The sequence below is a fragment of the Canis lupus genome, chromosome 24 (assembly GCF_011100685.1).
Source record: "Canis lupus familiaris isolate Mischka breed German Shepherd chromosome 24, alternate assembly UU_Cfam_GSD_1.0, whole genome shotgun sequence".
In the NCBI taxonomy this organism is placed as follows: domain Eukaryota; kingdom Metazoa; phylum Chordata; class Mammalia; order Carnivora; family Canidae; genus Canis; species Canis lupus.
Window position 1 is genome coordinate 17084460 of NC_049245.1, and position 24810 is coordinate 17109269.

The window sequence follows — 24810 nt, forward strand, 5'->3', positions numbered from 1 at the left end:
ACTTTGGGCATACTTAGGCATGTTTTATTGTACATGTGCCAACCCTTGTAGGGATCCTTTATGTCCTCTCATTTTTGGAAGCCAGAATTCCCCAAATGCTTATTAATTTTTGGGTGGATCTCTTTTATTGTCCAAGTCATACTTTTGTTTGAAATTGAGTTTTTAATTTTCTTCTTCACTGAAACTTGGCTGCATAGAATTGTTTCAGTAATTTCCTACTCCTGACTTTTGCTTAGAATTTCTCTTAGCTCGGAGCATTGCATTTTTCCTCATTGACGTCTTGGAGCGTTCCAGATCCATTTTGTTCTCCTCCCCCCGCCCCCTTATCTTTTGACATTTTACCTCCTTTTCTATTTTGTCTTTCTGGTTTCTTCTTTATGTTGTTATTTGATGAATACAGAATGTTTTGGCTTTATGTTTTGTGTGGCATTCTTCCAGCCCATTTAAAGGTCATTGTGACACATTCTAGGAACTTTGTGTGGTCATTTAATCCTAGGTTGGTTTTATTTATCTATTTCTTTTTAAATGTTCTTGAGTGCCTTCCCCTGCCTATAATTGGATACCTATAGGGAATTCAGAACTTTGATATCCATGCAATCATAGTATATTAGCTATAACTGCACTCACTGTCTAATATGGTTACTGCTAGTCACACGTGACCATTTCAATTTAAGTTAATTAAAATTAGATACAAGTAAAAATGGGTTTCCCCAACAGCCTCGTAGGTAGTGACGATTGGCTCGGACAGGGCAGATGCAGAACATTTTCATCTCTGCAGCAGGTTCTGCTGGAGAGTGCTGGGCTGTGAGAGCTGGACCCTAGTGCGTGTCAGAGAAATCCCTGTGTGGCCTTTCCATCCTTGTACTTGGGTATTGCTGATGGCCCAAGTCAGTGGTCCCCTTGAGGGGGCAGCTCAGAATCTGCATGATTAACCAGAGATGGGGGACTTTAAGTATGATTAAGTAATGTGCTTTCTTTGCTGTTTGGATGTAATGCATACCCTGACTTCTTTGCAGGAAATGCAGTGAACGTGTGTCCTGTGCTGTTTGTGGTGATTTGGCTGCTTCCTCTCTCTCTAGGTGCTGAGAGATGGCGCTTATGGGGTTCCTCTCTGCCTGAGCATCGGGCCCTCTGGACACTGGAAGAGCCAGCTCAGATCCTGGGCTCTGCGCCTGCACAAGCCTTCTCCTCCAGCCACTTCAATCCAGCGGCTGAACTGCTTGTTTCCTCTTAATGATGGGTATTGGTAAGAACACTACGTCCAAATCCATGGAGGCTGGAAGTTCAACTGAAGGCAAATACGAAGATGAAGCGAAGCATCCTGCTTTCTTTACTCTTCCGGTAATTCTGTTGTTCCCTTCTTTCTCTCCCCTTGACTCTCAAGTACTTTCCGTATCGAATCAACATAGGATTAGCTTTAATACTCCTCTGTTTTCCCTGAAGGTTAAGGCATCTGAGAACCAAATGCTTTTCACGGGAGCTAGTCTTTGGGAACCCCATTGGCTGACTCTGGTTTTGGCTCTGCTGTGTGGAGTCACCTGATGGGATTAACTCCAGGAAGGAAACACACACTGTTGTGAATGTTGTAAAACCAGCCCCATGCTTACTGTGTACTGGAGGATGCTGAAAGCTTAATTCTCCCTCTAAAACTATGTTCTAATGAAGTAACCAGAAACCCAACTTCAGACTTACCTTGCAAAGTAGAAGAATGAATGAATGACTCACCACTTGGAACCCCAAAAGTCCATGGTTTATATTATGTTTTTTTATGGCAAAATGTAGTTTTACCTGAACAAGTGTTACCAGTTAGAGAAGGCTGATAACACATTTGTTATAGTCAATGCTGATACTTTTCCAGATGCAGAATTATGATTTGATGTGTATAAAGTTATCTAAAGTGTTGGTTCAAAAAAGGAAAAAGCTCTTTAGAGAAAACATCCCTCCAGGTGTTTTTTTTTTTATTTTTTATTTTTTTATTTTATTTTATTTATTTATTTATTTTTTTTTAAATTTTTATTTATTTATGATAGTCACAGAGAGAGAGAGAGAGGCGCAGAGACACAGGCAGAGGGAGAAGCAGGCTCCATGCACCGGGAGCCCGATGTGGGATTCGATCCCAGGTCTCCAGGATCGCGCCCTGGGCCAAAGGCAGGCGCCAAACCGCTGCGCCACCCAGGGATCCCTGTTTTTTTTTTTTTTTTTTTTTTTTTAATACTGGAAATGAGGTTCAGGGCAAGAATATCATTCTAGGATTCCCTAAAGCATGGTCCTGGAATTTGCCTCACTGTGGCATTATTCTGCAAGAAGAATGTGAACATGTATCCTTAAGTACATTGACTTCAGTGGCATTCACATTTTGATTTTTACCCTATTGATTCACAGAGAGGTGTCCCATTGGTTTTACAACTGGCATCACTGTTTTCTTTCTTCCTATAAAGTGAAAATTTTAAACTGGATTTTCTATTGTGTTGAAGGCTTAGGGTTACTATTTTCTGGAGGCAGAGGCAAATTGGTTTTCCAAGTTTAAATTAGATCATCTTTAAAGAGTGAAAAGGAAGCCTTTATGCCTGAGTATTGATTTGTCTGTCCTGCTGCCTGAGAGCCCAGCGGACCATTCCACCCTTACTATCCACTTGACATGAACATGAGCTTGCCTTCTTCACACCCCCCTTGTAATTATGGGTAAGAGTTTTAGGTTGACTTGTTTTCATACTCAAATTATGAACTTTGCAGTTAGTTGAATCCACAGCATATACTGTCCGTTTTCATATTTATTCCCTGTTTTGATTTCCTTCTACCTTCCTCTTCACTCACTTTTCATTTAAAAACAAAACAAAACAAAACAAAAAAACCACACAACAAAACCCAAAACACTGGGGATCCCTGGGTGGCTCAGCAGTTTAGCACCTGCTTTTGGCCCGGGGCGTGATCCTGGAGTCCCAGGATCGAGTCCCGCGTCAGGCTCCTGGCATGGAGCCTGCTTCTCCCTCTGCCTGTCTCTCTGCCCTCCCCCCCCCCCCCATGTCTATCATGAATAAATAAATAAAATCTTAAAAAACAAAACAAGACACTGTGTGAACGGTCACTACCTTTGTCTTTGTACATCTGAAAATAACTATATTTTGCTGTCAACTATTGGGTGAACCTCTGTTAATTACACACTAGAGTTTTTCAGTATCTTTGTTTCTCTTTAACTGTTTTCTCATGGTTTGGGTATCTTTTTCTAGTGCTAACTTCTGGATGGATTCCCTGGTGTTATTTTCCAGTTTATTAATTCCTTGTGGACAGTCATGTGTTTACGTTGAATTTTTGTTGCAGGGATTATAATTCTTATTTCTATTTGGTTCATGCCTGCCTATTTTTCATTCTTAATTTCTTGTATGTATGTGTTTGTGTTGTTTAAAAATGTTTCTTCATTTAAGTCACTGAGGACCCTAGTACTTTTTTTTTTTTTTTTTTTTTTTTTAGGATTTAAAAAAAAAATTATTCATGAGAGACATAGATGAGAGAGAGGCAGAGACATAGGCAGAGAGAGAGAAGCTGGCTCTGTGCCTGGGCCCAATGTGGGACTTGATCCCGGGACTCCAGGATCATGCCCTGGGCCAAAGGCAGATGCTCAACAGCTGAGCCACCCAGGTATCCTTCTAGTACTTATTTTAAAGTAATTCTTCAATTGTTCTCTTTTTATCTGGCAAATCTCTTCTGAGATTTTCTTCCTCTGTACACCCCCCCCCCCACCCCCCATTCCCCCACTTGTGTTGCTGTGGTTTCTCATTCTCCCTTCCTGGACCCAGTCCAGAACTGGGTTTTAACAGCAAAGATCTAACTCTCTGCCTCAGTGGTGTCAACCACGACATGACCTGCTGGACCCTAGCTCTGAGCACTGGACCTGGTTCTCATCCTCCTTGTTGGGGGTGGGGGCAAGTCCCTGTCTCCCCACTGGTGCTGAGGGCTGCCTGACTGAGGCTGCCAGCCTCAGAGCCTCATGGGGCCCAATGTCAGCCTATTTGTTACTTTGTTTCTTGTGACAAAGTTTTATCTGTTTTGGGGTTTCCTCCTCTACCATTATTTATAGGAGTGGGGCTGGGAAGGACTGTTCCTCAAAGCATTAGCTTCCAGATCCATCTTCACTAGGAGTCCCTCCAAGTACATGGGAGCTGAGAACATGGACATGATGTGTAGTTGAGTGTAAATATAATGTGAATATAAAGTTGGTTTAACAGTATAGCGGTTTCTTTTGGGAATTTGCAGAATTTTTCGCCTTGTGTTGGGCTATAATGGTAAGCGTCAGAAAGGAGTGAGAAAGAGTAATAAAGTTGGCCTCATGGGATCAAGTTGCCGGCAGGAGAGAAATGGCAGGGGAAGAGGCCAGGAAGGGTCAGCACATGAACGACCAGGATGACTTGGAAGCAGGGATGTCAGGAAGTGTGTTCACACAAACTCCTGCGGAGCTTATGAGAAAGCAGACGGCAAAACAGCTGAAGGAAAACATGAACAACAAAAGTCTGTCAAAGAATGTTTGTAAAGAAATAGTTGATGTGATTGAATTTGGGGTTATAGAAAGTTTTGATAGGAAATATTTTGTAATAAAAATAGGAACACTGTACTGCCCATATTTAATCAGTAGTGAGATTGCTGTCCCTTAGAAAACTTTGAGATAGAAGACCGTTTTTGCATGGCTTGCTTGTTAACAGGACAGTCTAGTGGCTAGAGAGGAGGTAGTCTCTCCACTGTCCAACCGGTAGGCTTATTTTGGTTGCTGCCACTCTGCTCTTGGGATGTTCATCTGTGTCTCCCTATTCCTCATTTGGCCCACGAGTCTAGACAGTAATTTCATAGAATTGGGCAACCTTAGAGCTAAAAGTAGCCATAGAACTGTCTTAGTGGTTCTGTGGGAAGGTGAAATGCACGTAAGTGTTCAGTTCGTACTGTATGTTAAGTAAAGTTCACATCTGTTGGATCACACAGTCTCTTGGCCCAGCTAGCTCAGCTCTGGGTGAGTAAGGCAGGAGCTGCACACAGACAACACTGGTGACAGGTATAGTGTACATTGATCTTCTGAGTTTGACAGATGTTCCTGGGCATGGTCTTTAAAAAAAATAAAAGAAAAAGGGAGTTGGGATGGGTGGTGATTGAGCTGTTGTAGCTGCTCCTCTGGTGGGAATAAAAAGTGGAAGAGGAGGGTTGGTGTCTTCTTGCCTCCAGCTCCTTGTCACTGTAAGCATCTGGTGACCTTGGTGATTCTTTTCTCTCTCTCTCTCTCTTTTTTTTTTTTTTTTTTTAAAGCTTTTATTTATTCATGAAAGATACACAGAGAGAGGGGCAGAGACACAGGCAGAGGGAGAAGCAGGCTCCATGCAGGGAGCCTGATGTGGGACTCCATCCCGGATCTCCAGGATCACTGGGCCAAAGGCAGACACTAAACCACTGGGCCACCCAGGGATTCCTGACCTTGGTGATTCTGATTGTGTTTTTGTTTTCTCTTGTCCTTAGAGCATGGCCCCTCAATGCACTGGAAAATGGTATTTCTTTTTATCTAGAGCTGTGCTGCCTGATACGGTAGCTGCTAAGCCACATGTGGCTACTTAAATTCATTAAAATGAAAATCTAAAATTCACTTCCTCAGTTGCACTGATCAAGTGCCCGATAGTCACACAAGGCAACTGGTTAGCCCATCTCTTTTTACTTGCTGGTCACGATCTTGCTAGATGCTAAAATGAAGGCTCTTATTTTCCTATTTGCTTTGGAATTAGAAATTAGGGCTTAGGCTGTTGGCTATTATGGTGCTAGAGACTGGTGCTCTGGAGTGCAGGGAACGGGGACAGCAGGAATCAGCTGGCTGCTCCTCAAACCAGTTTTGGGGGAGGGTTTGTTGTTGCAGGTTGCCGAGGGTAGGAGGGTGGGTTTTGGTGGCCACGTGCTGGGGATTTTATCATTGGAGATCTTTTGCATCCTATGTTGGATGAGAACTTCCTCAAATGTGGCAGAAGCTGATTTTTTTTTTTTTTTTTTTTTTTTTTTTTTAAGAAACTCAGCATGGAAAGGGAGTCAGGATTTCTTCATCTTTTATTTATTTTTATTAGAGAGTGCATGCAAGTGTGTGAGTGGGCGTGGGGAGGGAAAGGGAGAGATACTATTAAGCAGGGTCCATGCCTAGTGCCATGCCTGATGACACAGGGCTTGATCTCAGGACCCTGAGATCATGACCTGAGCCAAAATCAAGAGTTGGACACTTAACCCACTGAGCCACTCAGGCACTCGGGAAATTAGTTTCTTTGAACAAAGTAAAGCAAAAATCCATGACAGTACTTTAAAAAGAAAAAGAATAAATTCATATGTAGAAGAAGAGTGATGAATAGATCACATTTGAGAACAAGAGCTTTGCAAAGCTCTAGCATTTGCAGAAGTTAGATTGTGTGATCAGAGTTGATATTAAATAAGAGAAACAACAAAAGATCTCCTTATCCCACAGGAATCTTGTTAGGCAAATTTGTGTGCTTTTAAAGGCAACTAGGAAATGTGTAATATGAGTGAAGGTCAGATGGCAAGAAATTAGAACCAGAAAAATAGCAAAAAGTCTTGAAGAACTGTTATACCCTAACTTCTTAGGCCAGGAAGGACAGCCAGGACAAGGTCTGCAGTTCTGTGTGGGGAGCTCTTGTGTCACCTGAACTTGGAGGGGATGTCAGGGGAAACCAGGTTAATAGCCTGAACTTAATGTTGGCAGAGGTCCACCTATAGTACAGCCCGTTTCAGCACGTCGGAGTTGTAGTGCCAGGTTCATAGCTGGCAGTAGTGTTTAAGGTTCCTTAAGGTTTTATGTCTTCTCCTTCTAATTGACCCTGTGAGACTATTGGGGTCTTCTCTCTTGAGGTTCCAAAAGTACATTCTTTAGTCTGAAGACATTAGGGGTCTGGACTGAGGAGTAGCTTCATTAGGTTCAGTTCTATGGAAGGGTGGGAGAAAAACTCCTCATTCATACAAATCCATAATTTGTTTCCCTTAGCTTATTTTCTTCAGAACCATATAATGGTAGGAACCCATCATGCCTCCCAGTGGGTGGGCACCACACAGACTTCGTAACAAGCTGCTACAGCCTAGTAGGAGATAGATGGCAAGTCTGCAATCAAACCCTAAGTGTCAGGGTTTGAATTCAGCATGATGTGCTGTGAGAGCACCCTTGAGGGATCCCTGCTCAGCCATGTCTATAGGAGTGGGCCTGGCCTGTCGGATATTCTCAGGGGAGATGACCTCAAGGTCCTGAAAAATGTCTCAGTAAAGCAGGTCAAGAGGAGGAAGACCTAGGGCCATTCAGCTGGAGAACAGCATGGCCATGTCCTCTTCTGTCAGCCAGGGCACAGGTCCTGCTGCATTAGTGCAGAGTGACTAGCTGAAATATGCTCTAAATGCTGTTTGCGTTGGCCTCTTGTAGCACAGAAAACCGTTTCCTAAGTTACTAGGTAGGAGAGGCTTGTAAGAGGGTCATGCACAGGCTCTCTAATGTTCAGGTTTGTGCTGGGGCAGTCCTGGCTTGGATCTCTTGTTCTGTATACACATCGATCCAGTTTCCCTGTACTCCTACAAGGGTCCTGGTTTGGATAATAAATCTTATGGTGACCTTGATTACAACCAAACATAACTATATCAAATAGCTGAAAACATTTTAGCTCTTTCAGAGAAACTTTTAGAAAAGTCTTCCATGTGGTTAGACTTTTTTGTGTGTTAAGTCTGAAAACACGAAAAACCCTGCTCATACATGTTCACATTAGGAAATGTGGAAAACAGAGCAAGGCATTTAAAAGGGAATATTTCTGAATTGGAAGGTTATGAAAGTGATCAGAAAATATAGTTGGGTTGCTTCCCTTCCACTTTGTAGTTACTAAAGTCACTTTTTCTCTTCTGTAGATTTATGCCAAATTTGACCACTTCTGTAATCCAGCAAACTAGAAAAATGGAGGGCTTTCCTTATTGGCTATTGACTTGGGGGATTTTATCAGCATCAGTAAAAATATCACCCTTGTCTTTCAGGTTCTTGGTAAAGGAAGGAAAGTTTAAACCTTAAATAGAAGAAGATGATGGATTGTGAGAAAGCCTATATACAAAAGGAAGGAGGTCATGATACAGCAGTCAGATAAAGAGCCCTGGTCCAGCCAGACGTATTGGGTCAGGGGCCAGCAGCTCAAAGTCGAGCTGTGTAAGACTGCCACTCTTTTCTCTTTCCTGTTCCATCTCTCCTCCTTTTCCTCCCTTCTCTTGCCTCTTATTCTTGAAGAGAAAGAATCTTGGCAGACATGGGGAGGGGTGGGCAAAGAATTCATATAAGAGTAGCTGTGATGGGACACCTGGGTGGCTCAGCGGTTGGGCTCCTGCCTTGGGCTCGGGGCCTGATCCCCGGATCTGGGATCGAGTCCCACATGGGGCTCCCTGCAAGGAGCCTGCTTCTCCCTCTGCCTCTCTCTTTCAGTCTGTGTGTCTCATGAATTAATAAATAAATCTTAAAAAAAAAAAAAAAGTAGCTGTGATTCCTCAAAGCCTCTGACCTTGCGATGGCAGATTTGAATAGGCTCACCTTCAGCAGAAGATTTGGTGCAAATGTTTCTGTTTAAAAGCCAGCATGGAAGCATAGAAGACATAAGAAGACTCATTCTTACGAGTTAAATGCCAGGTGCCATGGAGTCTCTTCTTGTGCATTCTAAAATAGAGGGCTCTGAGTCGTTAGATCTTAAAACCCAGAGTCTCAGCTGGATGGTAATAATAGGTATCTTAGGAAATGTTCTCTTTCTGAAGAATAATTAGATCTTGGGATCGACAACGTGTAATTCTGAGAATGGTCAGATGAGGAAGAGAGTGTTTGCTGCAGTTTCCCAGGAGAGTTGATTTAATTCCATTCTTCTGTAGGAGCTTGAATCTACTGCAGAGTGGCCATGATTAGGGAGGGAATGCTCTTAACAGGTCAAAATTGAATAGCCAAGACGAGCAGCCTTTTCTGTTTAAAGTCTATCAGTTGGAAAGGGGGGATCAGTTGATACATGCTTTGAAGTAAAAACCCTGAAAAAATGGTATGCAAATTATTTTGATGCATGGTATGAGAGATTCCTTCCCTTCTTTCTTTCTAGAGTTTGTCTTAAAAATTAATTTAAAAGGGGCACTTGAGTGGCTCATTTGGTTAAGGGTCTGCCTTTGGGTCTGGTCATGATCTGGGTCTTGGGATTGATCCTGTGGCAGGCTCTCCTGGCTCAGTGGAGAGTAGGCTTCTCCCTCTCCCTCTGGCCCTTCTCCCTGTTTATGCTTTCTCTCTCTCAAATAAATATTAAGAAAATAATTTTAGGGATGCTTGCGTGGCTCGGCAGTTGAGCATCTGTCTGCCTTTTGCTCAGGTTGTGATCCCAGGGTCCTGGGATTGAGTATTGGGCTCCCAGTAGGGGGTCTGCTTCTCTCTCTGCCTGTGTCTCTGCCTCTCTCTGTGTGTCTCATGAATAAGTAAATAAAATCTTTTAAATATTTATCTTAAAGGTTCTTATTTTTAAGTAATCTTTATATCCAAGGTGGAGCTCGAACTCACAGCCCCGAAAATAAGAGTTGCATATTCCATTGACTGAGCCAGCCAGGTGCCTATTAAAAATTAATTTTTATGCTCTCGTTTCAGATAGTATTTAGTATTTCAACTTTTTTCTTTTTTTAAAGATTTTATTTATTTGAGATAGAGCACGTACTCATGAGTGGGGGGAGGGCAGAAGGAGGGGGAGAAGCAGACTCCCCACTGAGCCTGGTGCAGGGCCTGCCTGGGCCTTGATCCCAGGACCCTGAGATCACTACCTGAGTGGAGGTCAGATGCTTAACCAACTGAGCCACCCAGACACCCCTAGTATCTTAGCGTTTAATTCAAATAAAACTTTGGTAGTTTATTTATTTATGAGAGTGCATGTGCTCGTGAGTTGGGGGGGAGGTGAAGATGGAGAGGGGAAGAGAATGTTAAGCAGGCTCCACACCCAACACCGGGCTTGATCTCTTGACCCTGAGATCACGAGCTGAGCTGAAATCAAGAGTTGGATGTTCAACCCACTGAGCCACCCAGGCACCCCTGAGCTTTGGTAGTTTTAAATGAGAAATGATCGTAATTTAAAAATTACCACCTACTAGTTGGGACACAGTTTGGTATAAATGATGACAATAACAGAGTTGGTGCAGTCTCTTCCTAGAGAAGGTTTATGAAGTTGATGAGTGTTTCGGCTGATTGTCTCCTTTGTGTGTGGCCAGATCCACAGAATCTGGGCCTGAAAGCACACCCTGTCTAATCTGTTTTTTGTTTTTTTTTGTTGTTGTTGTTTTGTTTTGTTTTTTTTTTTTTTGAGGCTTGCTTTGTGCTCTAAGCTTTACCAGATGTGACGGGAGTGCAGCAGAAGCAGTTGCCCAGGCTTCCCCTTCCTCCTCCCCACCACCAGTGCCATCCCTGTGGCCACTGCGTTCTTCGGATCTTCACATCAATCTGGGTCTTTGTTCTCCCTGCCTCCCGCCCGGCCTTGTTCCTTTCCAAGCCCTGTCTGTCATTCCTGCCCATGTCCTAGACTACTTAAGATTTTTTTTTTTCCTTCTAGGCTCTTATACCTCCTGAACCTTTTACCTCTGAATTCTCTGTTCACTCCTAACCTGTATTTACCTAAGCTAGGTAGCCAGGATCCCTGGCTTTGACAATGAGAGGTAAGGTATTTCAGATTGATTTCTTTACTATAATCTAAGTCCATAATTCTGATGGAGAAAAGACTCATTTCCTGTTAGGATTTGATACAATACTTGAGGAGGAAGGTAAGCAATAGGAGGTTGACCCAGTGCTTCTTTTCCCTACTACCCTGATTTTACCTGTTCTAAAGCATCCACGTTTCTCGTCAGGCTTCATGGTACAAATGTGATGTTGGAATAAAATGGAAGTAGCAAGAAAACCGAGGTGTTCTTTTCCTTTTTTTTTTTTAAATTTTTTTTTTTTTTAATTTTTATTTATTTATGATAGTCACAGAGAGAGAGAGAGAGACAGAGACACAGGCAGAGGGAGAAGCAGGCTCCATGCACCGGGAGCCCGATGTGGGATTCGATCCCGGGTCCCCAGGATCACGCCCTGGGCCAAAGGCAGGCGCCAAACCGCTGCGCCACCCAGGGATCCCGAGGTGTTCTTTTCCTTTATCTTTTTTTTATAGTTCACTTAGGTTTCTTTTCTGTCGTTTCATTATTTGTATAACTTCTTTATTTACAAGAGAAATATGTTCACTGTGGGAAATTAGAAACTATGGAATGATGTCATGAGAGGAAAAACAAATGCATTTAAAATCCTACAACTAGAAAAACAGTATGCTATTTTGGTGTATTTCTTTCTAGAGATTTGAAACAAATAATTTGGGAGTTCTTTTACAAAATTCTGTTGTATGCACACACTGCTTTATAAAGTCCACTAACTTTGTATTCTATCCTGGCATATTGATGCCCTTGAACATAATTTGGAATTGTGACATAATAGCAAATTGTGGATCTGACTTTTGCACCTTCATTGGGACCTTGGGTTGTTTCTCAGTGTTTGCCAGAGTAAATACTAGCTTAATGCATGTTAACATTATTGCAAAACATATTAGTTTTGAATATTAACGAAGTGGAACACTTTTTTCTTGTGTTCCTTGGCCATTCACATTCTTTGTGAATCTGTCTACTCCACCCCTTTTATCTATGTTGAGCTATACCAATGGTCAGAAATGCCACAGACCTATTAGAAGTCATGTCTAAACAATTGAGCCACATAGGCATCCTGATACCTCTGTTCTTTAAACACACTTTAATTGTAGAAATGGATACTAGAGGAAATAATCAAGTGTGTGTGTAGGAGGGTAAAAATCGTGCTACCCTCTTATTAAAAAAATAGACAACAGTTAATTTGGGTTACTCCATTTTTACTTTGAAAATAAGTATAAAATGGCTCCTTAGCTACTGGATGTATGAGAGTGGTGGGTGATTTATACCCCACCCCAGATAGGTTCTGAACCTCTGATCAGAAGCATGGGGTTTTCCAGGTCCCTGTACCCTTCACCTTACTGGTGTCCACAGCTGCTGGTTCACACTGTCACTCTCATTCACTGACGGTTTAAACTGACATTGCTGCGATACTGACCCTCGTCATGACACTCTTCCGCTATTCCTCCTGTCTCTCCTGCTTCCTATATATTGAGCCATTTCAGGATTACTGTTTAGAAACCAGCATTTTAGCATTATTATCTTTGTTTACTGGAAATAAAACACATGAGTAAGAAAGATGTGTTTACTGAGCAGTGGACCTACCCTCCTACACAAAGACAACATGAGCCCTGCAAATTGGGAACAAGCCATCAGCTGGACAAATGTAGGCAGAGAAAAGCTGCTTGGTTCACAGCTGATGGAGTGATTATACATTATTGGTTTGGCAGAAAAAAATTAAAGCCATCAAGTCTGTTTTCAGATAGTTTTGGGGGAGAAAGGACATCTTGTTCCCAAAAATAATGTTTTTTTTTTTTTTTTTTAAATAAACACTAGATCAGTTTCCTAAGATGAAAGATTCCAAGATCCTGTTATCTGCCATGCTATTAATAACACAAAATAAAACCTGCCTTATTATATTTAAGAAGCTTTCCCAGTCATGTTTTATTTCAGTTGAAATAATATTTAGAGATTCAAAAATATGAAGCTTTGATAGTATCAGCAACATTATTTTTATCCTTTTCTCTTAAAGTCAGTGCTTTTCCTGAACAGATTTTAACGTCTAATTTTTAAAAATTTCCCATTGAAAAAACATACAGATCATCAGAATAGCTAATTTAATAGACCAGAAGAAACAGTAAAACCAGTGTTGTTTTTTCAGCAGTGTTTGGTCATTTTCTGCACACACACAGAGTGGAGGCAGCAGGTCAGAGGGCACCCTGGTGGGCATGTCCCCATCTCCTGTCAGCTTTGCTTCTCTGGTGCCAGATCCCCCTCTCCCTTCGGTAGGAACTTGGTTCATCCCCCGCTTGCTCCAGAACACCCCCCTGCCTTCCAGGCTTGTTTCCATTGCCCCAGGATGTTGTTGGAGTGCTGGAGCTAGACATGTTCTCTCTTTGGGGATGAGTGTGGCACAGGTAAAGGGCAGCAGTGCAACTCTGGAACAGGAAGCTGATGGGGATGGAAGGTGGGCTCTCAGGTCCCCGGGGATGGCTTGACCTGTGAAAATATGTTAGAGATCATGGTTAGGTTATTTAGGTCAATAATATTTATAGTTAAGTAAACATCTCGCACTGGCCTGGTAAAGTAAGTGATTGATTTTTGTGAATCAGACACCTTTGGATTGGCTTACAAATCCAAACTGGCCCTTGTACCAGTTTATTTCTCTGCCCTTCCCTGCACCAGTCTCCTTGGGGACAGCCACCCAGGCACCTAGGTAATTGATTTCACAGTAGCCTGGATACTTTCCCACCTGCCGGGGAAAGCTGAGCAGCTGTGATGCTGTGCTCCCATCTGGGCAGGCTCCGGGACCATTAGGGCCACATCCTTGCTCTCTCCTGAACCAGACTACCTTATCCAGAACACTGTCTTCAGTACCCAGTAGCAGCCTCTGTTCCCATTGCTGTGCCCTTTACTGCACCTCGCCCTTTCACTCTCCCATTGCCATCTGAGTGGCCTGTGCTTGGCGCTGCTCCGTGGCTCCCTGCTAGGGCCTTGTGTCCTGTCAGAATTTCTTAGCCTGACCCCCCACTCCAGGCAGCGCTCTTGGAGGAGGTGCAGGACTGCCTCTTCATTGCCTGGGCACAGCAGGTGCACCAATGGAGTTCATCAAGTGAATATGTGAGCCTTTGCCTGGCCTGGGAAGCATTCGCATCTTTTGGTACTTACCTCCTGGTGAGTGTGTGTATGGAATAAGTCCAAAAAGGCGTGGGAATTAATAAATTCTGACAAAGTCTGCAAAGTTTGGTGCCAGCATATGAATTTTAAAAAGTCATCGAGGTGAAATTTACACAATTTAGCCATTTTAAAGCGAACGATTCAGTGACATTTAACACATTCACAGTGTTGTGCAACCATCACCTCTGCCTAGTTCCAAAATCTTTTCATCACCCTGAAAAGAAGCCCTGCGCCCACGGAGCAGTTGTTCCCTGCGGCGACTGGCTGTGAATGCAGATGAAGGTGAGTTTTAGCCAGGATAGGACTTTGGATCAGATCTGGGTTTCTTTGATGACTTAGTAACTGAGCATTATTGTTACAAGAGAGTTCATCCTGAGTGTGTGTACGTCTTGGCGTCTCTGTGGGCTGAGCACTGCTGTGCTAGGACTTGGAGCATGGTTCTAATAGTAAGTTAGAGTTTCCTGTTGTGGACCTGAACTTGGCTGGGAAAGTCCATCTTGCTGGCAGCTGGTTTTACGGGCAAACAAATGCCCCAAACCCAGGTAACTTGTGTAAAAAGCTATCACGTGACTTAAAAGGTAGTTCTGGAAATCTTTATCTGTAGTGCCATAAGGAAATACTGCCCTGGTAGAGCTCTCTGGCATATTTTTAAATTAGCCTCACACTTGGGTTATTAACCTGTATGAAAAGTTTAATTTTTCACTGATTTATTAAACTATTAAAAAACAAATGGATTGAAGGGTGTTTGGACCTCCTCAGTTTGAGCTATGCTGCTTATTATTAGATCTTTAGAGTCTATAATTTCTTCACCCTTGTAAAAAGAAGTTGTCCTCATTATAGGAAATTCCCAAAATAGAGAAGGAGAAAAAGGTGAAAATGGCCCCACTGATTAAAGATAACCATGGTTAATATTCTGGTGGACACCTTTTTTATTGTTTGTTTAAAAACGCAGCATACAAATAACATACAAACACATGCCGATTATGAAAGACCCAAATGTTAGAGGAGGATTGGGAGTGAAAAAATCAAAGGAGTGCCTGTGCCTAGGGCAACCTTCCTATTGTTGGTCTGGGGCCTTTCTGCATTCTTTCCCAAGTGTTCAAACAGGCAGACTGTTAACGATTTTTTTTTAAAAGCATAGTTAGGATAGTTCTAGACTTACTGTTTTATGACTTTTTCAAGAAAAAGTATTTTTTGGGAATTCTTTCCTTACCAGCACATTATTTTTTTCTTTTTTAATGGCTTTTTAATCTTTTTCACTTTTTTTTTTTTTTTAAAGATTCTATTTATTTATTCATGAGAGACACAGAGAGGCAGACACAGGCAGAGGGAGAAGCAAGCTCCATGCAGGGAGCCTGAAGTGGGACTTGATCCCAGGACCCCGGGATCATGCCCTGAATCGAAGGCAGACGCTCAACCTGAGCCACCCAGGCATCCCAACATTAATTTTGAAATTATATATTTTGATATCCCATAATCTCACGATATTTGTATTTATTTTTTTTCTCCATTGGTTTAATGTCTTTTTTTTTTTTAATGTTTGTTTCCAGGGATTCAGCATTTTAAGTATCAGTCATCAGTTTGGTTTTTTTTTTTTTTATATCCGTCATCAGTCTTGAATGCATATACTATTTGCGTGGATATTCCTGGAAGATAAGTTTCTATGAGTGCAGTTGCTTGATCCAAGAAAATGCCCCTTTTCTTCTGGTCCTAATTACCCTCCACAAGGGGCCGCATATCTCTTAGATAACTCAAGGTAGCTTTCTCCCTACACCCTGGTCAACACTGGATTCACCTTTTAAAATATCCCCCTAATTTATGTTAAAAAAATGAAAATTTCTAAAAATTTCCTTTATAATTTTAGATGAGGTTGAACAGCTTATCATGTGTTTTAGATATTTAAATTTTTTCCTGTGAGTTGTAGACCTCTGTCATTTGCCCGTTTCCTGTGGATTGTTTTATTGATTTGTGGGTGTTCTTTATAAACTATTGATGCCGACCTTTGTGGCTAGACCTTCTTTTAAGCCATCACTCATCTTTTTCTTCTTTTCAGTATATTTTACAATACCAGATTTTAAACTTTTTTTTTAAGATTTATTTATTTATTTATGATAGAGAGAGAGAGAGAGAGAGAGAGAGAGAGAGAGAGAGAGGCAGGCAGAGACACAGGAGGAGGGAGAAGCAGGCTCCATGCTGGGAGCCCGACGTAGGACTCCATCCCGGGACTCCAGGATCGCGCCCTGGGCCAAAGGCAGGTGCCAAACGTCTGAGCCACCCAGGGATCCCCAGATTTTAAGCTTTTTATGTACTTTGTCAATTTTTCTCTGTACCTTAAAAATGCAGTTGTGCTATTATTCATGCATAGTTATTTTCAGCATTAATTTTTCAAGATGGGTTCCTAGAAATGGAGCCGTTTGGCTAAAGAGTAAAATATTTTAAGATTTTTGCTACAGGCTTCCAGGACCTAAGATGATTCCATGTGCCTCACCAGGGCACGCATAAGGGGTGGTAATCTGCAGGTTCCCAGGGGTTCGCCTCCACTCTTCAGAATGAGTTCTGCTTGGGCAGCCTTGGTGGCGCAGCGGTTTAGCCCTGCCTTCAGCCCAGGGCCTGATCCTGGAGACCTAGGATTGAGTCCCACATCAGGCTCTCTTCATGGAGCCTGCTTCTCCCTCTCTCCCTCTCTCCCCCCTATCTCATAAATAAAGAAATCATTAAAAAAAAAAAAAATTCTGCTCCTTACCTTGAGGGCCCAGAAACTAGATTGTGTCAGTATGAATAGCCCCAGGCCGCCTGTCCAGTGCCACCTGTTAATGCCTGCATGTACCAGGAGGCTAGTTTGTACAGTAACCAGTGATGGGAAATGTCAGCATCTTAGGCGATCAGGATTGCGGAATTACTGGTGGGGAGGGGGGCGGGCAGATGTGCCACAGCACGGAGTTGTCATCATGTGACTTGGGAGGGATCATGACCAAGGCAGCTCAGGATGCTTCTCCCTCGCTCAGACACAGCTTTGGCACCCAGCCAGGCCTCCTTGGCCTTGGAGGGTGCTGCAGGCCCTGCTCCCCTGGCTTTCTGTGGGTGCTCCAGTTTGGGCCTCCCCTTGTGAGACTCGTGGTATATTTCTCCCCTGTCAGAAGCACACACACAGTTGCTGATGCAGTGCACACGTGCCCAGAATTTCCTTTAAGAAAACTAGAAACTTGGCTGATTTGGTAGGCAAAAAATGCACAGCTTGTGTCTGTTAGAAAAATTACAGAAGGCGTCTGGGGAGAATGTTTCTGTGCAGTGCATGATATACAGTGAAACAGCCTGTAAATGATTTTGTTTCTCGGCAGGTGGTGATAAATGGAGGTGCCACGTCCAGCGGTGAGCAGGACAATGAAGACACTGAGCTCATGGCAATCTACACGACAGAAAATGGCATTGCAGAAAAGGTACCTCCTTGCTCCAGCCTCTCCTGTTTCCCAGGCCCCCTGCAGGGTGTGGCTATCCTTCCTGGGGGCTTGTGTCTACTCTCCTGAGTGATTGTGTTCTCTTCATGGTGGAAATGGATGAGGAGTAGCAGTGACTAATTTTTAATTGTCTTGATGGCAATTAAGGTGAGACCTATATAGAAGTCTTTGTTTTTAAAGGCCTCAGCCAGTATGCTGAGGGGGAGGTGGTTCAGAGTTGGAGTCTGGACTCCGGTCTGGGTGCTAATGTGACCCAGATCCCGAGGGAGTTGCTTAAGCTCTCTGGGCATCAGTTGCCTCATCTCCAAAATGGGAGGAAAAAATTGTCAGCATCTGTTCAGTTCTGAGGTTTAAACAAAATAATAACATAGGTAATATTAGTGTTGTGCCTTGTACGTACTCTGTTGCAGTAAATGAGAATAAAGCCAGTAGATAGCTTACGTAGACTGTGATAATGAACAGAATGATGGAAATCGCATGCTGAGGTGGGAGAAGTTTTTGTTTTTTTTTTTGCCTCATCTCCTTGGGGTCAGTTTGTGTGACTTTATTAACAGAGGCCAGGAGAGGCCTGCCCAAGGAGGATCTAGATGCCTTGATTGATTTTTTTTTTTTTTTTTTTTTTACTTTGTATCAATCACTATGCCTATTACATGAAAAGTTTGATTCTAGGGTATTTCTAGATTGCATGGCAGCTCTAAGACTTCTCAATTTCATTTGATAGACTTTTATTATTTTTTAGAGAGAGAGGAGGGCAGGGCAGAGGGGGAAGGAGAGAGAGAATCTTAGGCAGGCTCCATGATCGATCAGTGTGGAGCCTGACTTGGGGCTCGATCCCATGACCCCAAGTCACCATCTGAGCTGAAATCAAGACCTGGATGCTTAAAAAATTGGGCTACTAGGCCACTCTTATTTGGTAGACTTTTAAATTTTAAAGCACATTTTATTTTCACTGTGAAAATCTAATTTAATCAGTTTTTGTAATGAAGCATTATATTCTAGAACCACTGTATTGTACTTTTTTTATAGTAAGCTCTATACCCACTGTGGGCTTGAACTCACAACCCTGAGATCAAGAACTGCATGCTCTACTGACTGAGCCAGCCAGGTGCCCCTGGTTGTACTTTAGTTAATGTGCACTAAATATTCTAGAAACAGACTATTAGAAAGTTGATACATGCAAATATAGTACACAGCTTAGGAATTAGCACCATAAATTTATAGTGTAATCACTAAAATGATAAAGAACAAGGAGACTATATTGAAATTCTGGAACATGTCTGTGTAGTTTCTTTTTTTTTCCATTTTGGCCATCTTGACCAATATTGCTTTTTGGTTGAGGTATTATAAATTTGGTCAACTGATTATAAATTTTATGGAGGCCAATTAGACATGTTGAGATGTTAAAATTCCTGTGGTATTGGATTCTGAGGTGCTCCTCAGAGTGCAAGAATTGAAGGAGCGGCTTTTGACATGTTGACATGTGAGTGCCTACCTCTGCAGCTGAGACACAGCCCACAGAGACGGATCTGGGCAGGGAGCAACCAACTGGCCTCCTTGGGTCTCAGCATCCGAGTGGTATATCTTGTAGTCCACTTCTGAATTCACAGCCTTGTTAGCAGTATCCAATTTATGCATACTGGGTCCTTTATCAGAGTCACCAGAATTTCCAGGGTATAGGCTGTCATGATTTTAGACTTCCATTATCCAGGAAATGATGATCATCTTTTGAAATGAATAGCAAGGAGCATTAACACTCAAGGCTTTTTAACATCTATAGCAGTACTTTTTACTGATGGCTAGTGAACTGTTGTCTCGTTTATGCTAGACACTTACTTACCTGTTTGAAAATCTTTTTCACTGTCTAAACTTTGATACATTAGTATTTCCTTGGATGCTAGTGATATAGGATATCTTCCTGTTTAACTGGCTGATTTTATGAAATGACAAGTTTGGAGAGAAGAGCTACCATGTATTGAATGATGCTAAATGGTCCAGGCTTTGGGCTGTATGATTCAAAGAGCGGGTCACATTTAGCCCTCACCGAAACCCGATTAGAGAGGTGCTACCACTGTCTCTGTTTTAGAGAAAAAGAAAATGAAATTTCTGTCTTCTGTCTTGAATTCATGCAAAGAAAACCTCATGCTGCCCTTTGGGATCTTGCCCTTTTTTTTGTTTTTTTAATTTTATTTGAGATAGAATGAGTGAGAGAGAGAGCGAACAAGAGCGAGAGTGCACACACAAGCAGGGGGAGAGGGAAAAACCAGATCTCCATTGCAGGGAGCCTGATGTGGGGCTCAATCCCAGGACCTTGGGATCATGACTTGAGCTGAAGGTGAACATTTAACTGATTGAGCCACCCAGGCACCCCGGGGGTCTTGCTTTTTAGAGGGCATTGAAAGGCTGTCTCTGAACACCTGACTGAATTAACAATGAAACCTTGCAGGAGAGGAGGAGTAGGGGCCAGAGAAGATCATCCCACATATATTCTCCATATTCATGTTTTCTTAATTATAGTGAGCTATTAGTTTTCAAATACTTATTTTATATAAAACTTCTGGTATCTCTTAATACTCTTGAGCTCCTTATGATAAATGCTGGTTAACATGGTGTTAACTGCAAGATACCCATCTTGGAATATACTCAAAGGGATTTATTTCTGAAAGGACCAGAAGGATAATGCCTTGAGTCATGAACCATGAATCTGTAAGATAGCACTGGGACCCACGCCCAGTACATTCTGAACTTGACCCCAGTACTGTTGGGATTCTTCAGTGAGGGATGCTGAGGGAATTGAACTTTGTTTATAGTGAGGGTATTTGGAACAAGGATGAAGTAACTACAAGTAAACGGTTTAGAAATATCAGCATTTTGTTGTTTTACAGATTCCCCACAAAATATGTTTACAGAATCATGTGAAGTAGTTGCAGTGGTATTGGCAAATCACTGTTAATCACAATTTCAGAAAGTCAGTTTCTGGTAATTTCTAAAGAGCAGCCCTGTTTTTCCTGGGAGGCCATGTAGCATGGTGGCAAATGCAGTCTTCGTGTTCAGCTCTTGAGTCACTCACTCAGTCCCTCAGTGTCTCTACCCCCTCATCTGTAAAATGGGGTTATGATAACACGTAACTTCCCAGGGCCCTTGCACAGAGGACAGGAGAGTATAAAATAGCTTGAGGCTTTTAGGAAGCAGAGATTGCCAAAATGCGAAAACAGTCCCAAGTGAACTAGTTCACTTGCATAGTTCAACGTGTACCACTTGAATATCCCACCTGGCTTGGCACTGGGTTCTTTAGCTCCCCATTGTTTCAACAGCTGTCACCAAGTTTGTTAAATAGAAGATCAACTTATTTCCATAATGTTGAAATTTATTTTTTTTAGATTTTTTTTTTTTTTTATTCATAGAGACACACACGGGGCGGGGGGGCGGGGGCAGAGACACAGGCAGAGGGAGAAGCAGGCTCCACGCAACAAGCCTGATGTGGGACTTGATCCCGGGTCTCCAGGATCACACCCCAGGCTGCAGGCGGCGCTAACCGCTGCGCCACCGGGGCTGCCCGAAATTTATTTTTAAAGTAAAAGACCTCCTTTAAACTTTCAATCCTTGTGGATTCTCTTTAAAATTAAGATACTAGTAGTTCTTGTAAAAGGTGGTTCTCTTTGGAGTAGATTAAACAAGAACACAGCGTAGGTTATTTTTGAAGCTGGGGAGAGAGATGGGGTGGGCATTCCATATTTCCACTTTTATACATGTATGGAAAATTGTGTAATACGAATTTTTTTAAAGATTTTATTTATTCATGAGAGAAACACAGAGGAGCAGAGACACAGGCAGAGGGAGAAGCAGGCTCCATGCAGGGAGCCCGACGTGGGACTTGATCCTGGGTCTCCAGGATCATGCCCTGGGCTAAAGGTGGCGCTAAACCGCTGAGCCATCCAGGCTGCCTTGTGTAATATAAACTTAAGAGAATAATTGAGACATACCTTTTTGTTGCTACTCTTTCATTCTCTGGTATTGATTGTGGCTTTGAAGAAATCAGGCCAGTTTTGTTTTCTTCTTTTTATCAGCACCTTGATCTTTTTGCCTGTATTTTGGATTCTTTATCTTTGATATTCAGTAACTTTACTTAGGTATGTTTTGATGTTGACCATTCTGGGTCAGGATTTTTTGGCACTTGGAGTATTTAGCATTAAAGGTCCAGTTACTCTAGGAAAGCTTTCTTGAATTCTGTCTTTATTTTTTGTTTTAGTCTGTTCTTTTAGTTTTCTTATTTGGGGGCTCCAGTGAGAGATATTTTGAATCTCCTTTGCTTGCCTTCTCTGGCTGTCCTTTATCTCTAATCTTTTTTTCTCTTACATGATTTGATACCCCTCCCCCCCCACTTCCAGCCTGTGACCCTTACTCTGTTTTCTCTTTATGTCTGTTTTCTCTTGTGCTTTTATCACTTCCACTATTTATTCCTTTTTTAAAAAAAATTCTATCCAAATTCTGTCAACATATTCTATTTCGCTTTGCTCTTAAATTTGTTTTAAGGTTTTTTTTTTTCTTTTTTTTTTTTAAGATTTTATTTATTTATTCATGAGAGACACAGAGAGAGAGGAGACACAGGCAGAGGGAGAAGCAGGCCCCATGCAGGCAGCCTGAGGTAGGACTCGATTCGGGACTCCAGGATCACGCCCTAGGCTGACAGCGGGTGCTAAACCGCTGAGCCACCCAGGGATCCCATAAGGTTTTTCTTAATACAGTTGATTGTTTTATTGAGTTTTGAAAATGTCCGAGTCTGAGCAACATTGGTGGTATGGTGGTAAGCATGACTGCCTTCCAAAATATCTGAATAGTTTTTCATCAATTCATTGAGTACTTTGTGGGTCTTTTTTTTTTTTTTTTTTTTTTTAAGATTTTATTTATTTATTCATGAGAAACACAGGCAGAGGGAGAAGGAGGCTCCATGCAGGGAGCCCGACGTGGGACTCCATCCCGGATCTCCAGGATCAGGCCCTAGGCTCAAGGTGGAACTAAACTGTTGAGCCACCGAGGCTGCTCTTTGTGGGTCTTCTAATTTGCAACCATATCCTTTAGTTTTTGGAATTTTTTCTTTTTGATTAATTCCTATATTGTTTTCCTTGTTCTGTTCTGACTTCTAAAAGCTTATTTCTTTTTAAAAGATTTATTTATTTGAGAGCGAGAGCTTGTGAGAGTTGTGGGGGGCAGTGCAGAGGGAGAGAGAATCTCAAGCAGACTTGGTGCTGAGCACAGAGCCCAACATGGGACATATCCCATGACCCATGAGATCATGACCTGAGCCCAAAGCAAGAGTCAGACGCTCAACTGAGCCACCCTGGCATCACTAGACAAACTCTTAAGAACAGGATATTCCAGGGCATCTGGGATATTCTATCAGAGCACTTGACTCTTGTTTTTGGATTAAATAATGATCTCAGGGCTGTGATTCAGCCCTGTGTCGGGCTCTATGTTCAGCATGGAGTCTGTTTCTTCCCCCCCATCTGCTCCTCCTTGCTCACTCTTCTCTCAAATAAGTAAATAAAACCTTAAAAAACAGAAGAAAACAAGATATTCTAAGAACTCACAGGTTGTCTCCCAATTACCAGGCAAAGACTGGGCCATTTTTTGACGTGTGGGGGCTTGGACAACCCAGACTTGCTGAATTAATCTTTTCTTGCACACCAGTACATAACCACATTTTTCACACGCATGTATTTTCTCTACCATCCCTACAAACAAATTTTTAAAAGGCATATGCAATCCATTTTAAGTCCTTCAGGAATGTAAACCCGCCAATATCCATTGTTTAGAAAGGAAGAAAAAGTTTTCTGAAAGGTCAGCCTCAGTTCTCATTTGGAGTAGCTCAAATGTCAACTTACATCAGACATTTACCTTTAGGCTTTAGAAGGTGAGGCTGTGGGCAGCCCGGGTGGCTCAGCGGTTTAGCACTGCCTTCAGCCCAGGGCGTGATCCCGGAGACCTGGGATCAAGACCCACATCAGGCTCCCTGCGTGGAGCCTGCTTCTCCCTCTGCCTGTGTCTCTGCCTCTCTCTCTCTCTGTGTCTCTCATGAATAAATAAATAAAATCTTAAAAAAAAAAAAGTGAGGCTGAATTGTGTCACTTCTTTTGTTCAAGGTATTTGGCCCCCCAGATCCCCATCTCCGTCTGCACAGGAAGTCGATTGACAAACAGGGAGTCTGTGTCTTTCTGTGGACCATATCCATGGATAAGAGGGCATAAGTGGGGCTGGAGAAGTCAGAATGGTCATCTTTTACTTTTGTTTCCTGTTAGGTTTTTTTTTTTTTTTTTTTTTTTTAAGTTACAATAGACTTAAAAAAAAAATGTGCCTCTCAGAGTCTGAGAAATTTTTCATAGAGTTTTAGAAGAGTTTTGAAGTTCATAGAGTTTTGAAGAGATGTAGGAGGATTTGAGGTTACCTTGACTTTTCTGTTTAGCTTAGAAGTAATGCAGATATTGGCTGAAAACATCCAGACTATAACCTAAAGTGTTCAGTCTTTGTGAAGATTTTGGCTCAAAAAGCATGCAACACAAAAGTCTGTAGTAATGGTTGGGGAGAGAGAAAGAAAAAAAAAACTGTCCCCTAAAGTATAAATACATCTTTAGTCTTTTTTTTTTTTTTTTTTTAAAGATTTTATTTACTTATTCATGAGAGACACAGAGAAAGAGGCAGAGACATAGGCAGAGGGAGAAGCAAGCTCCCTGCAGGAAGCCCGATGCAGGACTTGATCCCATGACCTGAGCCAAAGGCAGACGCTCAATCACTGAGCCACCTAGGCATCCTGTTTATTAGTCTGTTTGTTTTTTTAAGATTTTATTTATTTATTCATAGACACAGAGAAAGAGGCAGAGACACAGGGAGAGGGGGAAGCAGGCTCCATGCAGGAAGCCCGATGTGGGACTTGATACCGGGTCTCCAGGATCACACCCCAGGCTGCAGGCAGCACCAAACCGCTGTGCTACCAGGGCTGCCTTTTAGTCTGTTTTTAAACAAAATTGGAATCCTCCTGTGTCCTTTTTGAATTTGCTCTTTTCACTCACCATTGTGTCAGAGCATCAGTGCTTTGAATAAGAGGATGTAGGACTTTTTTTTTTTTTTTTTAAGATAGAGATCTTTCTCCTTGCAGGTATGGGGTGGAGCAGAAAGGGCAAATTAGTGCTCTCTGTTTGAAAGTGCTCAGCATTTTATCACATTTTTTCCTTTGGGGTGCCACTCAAGGACGACTCATGCTAGGGTATTTCTTTGTGGACACCCTTTCCATGTAGGGTGTCCCCAGCAAGCTGGGTGCTCTTGCTGGTAGGTCAGTGACAAGGGATACTGAGCCCCCAAACTCTGAGGACAGATTGTCTAGCTGAGTGTGTTGAGCATTGTATCAGAGGCAGGCAAAGAGAGTGGCCCCCACATTATAAAGTTGTTTTTCAGTAACAGCCGCCTGTACTGAGCTGAG

At 42.4% G+C, this 24810-nt stretch overlaps 1 protein-coding gene and 1 long non-coding RNA gene across 3 annotated transcripts in view; one reads left to right on the plus strand and one right to left on the minus strand.

Annotated features, from left to right (window-relative positions):
- SLC23A2 (solute carrier family 23 member 2) overlaps positions 1-24810 on the plus strand; it is a 106085-nt gene that overhangs the window by 30278 nt on the left and 50997 nt on the right. The window contains 2 exon segments of one of the 2 annotated variants that reach the window (NM_001313813.1): positions 1080-1341; positions 17226-17324. In NM_001313813.1, the coding sequence (NP_001300742.1) occupies positions 1234-1341; positions 17226-17324 (207 nt within the window). In that variant the 5' untranslated portion in view covers positions 1080-1233. 2 annotated transcript variants of the gene reach the window in all.
- On the minus strand, positions 12814-16762 carry LOC119865629. The gene is made up of 2 exons (XR_005377645.1): positions 16631-16762; positions 12814-13209 (listed from the first exon to the last, which is right to left on the minus strand). It is a non-coding gene; the product is annotated as an uncharacterized LOC119865629 (long non-coding RNA).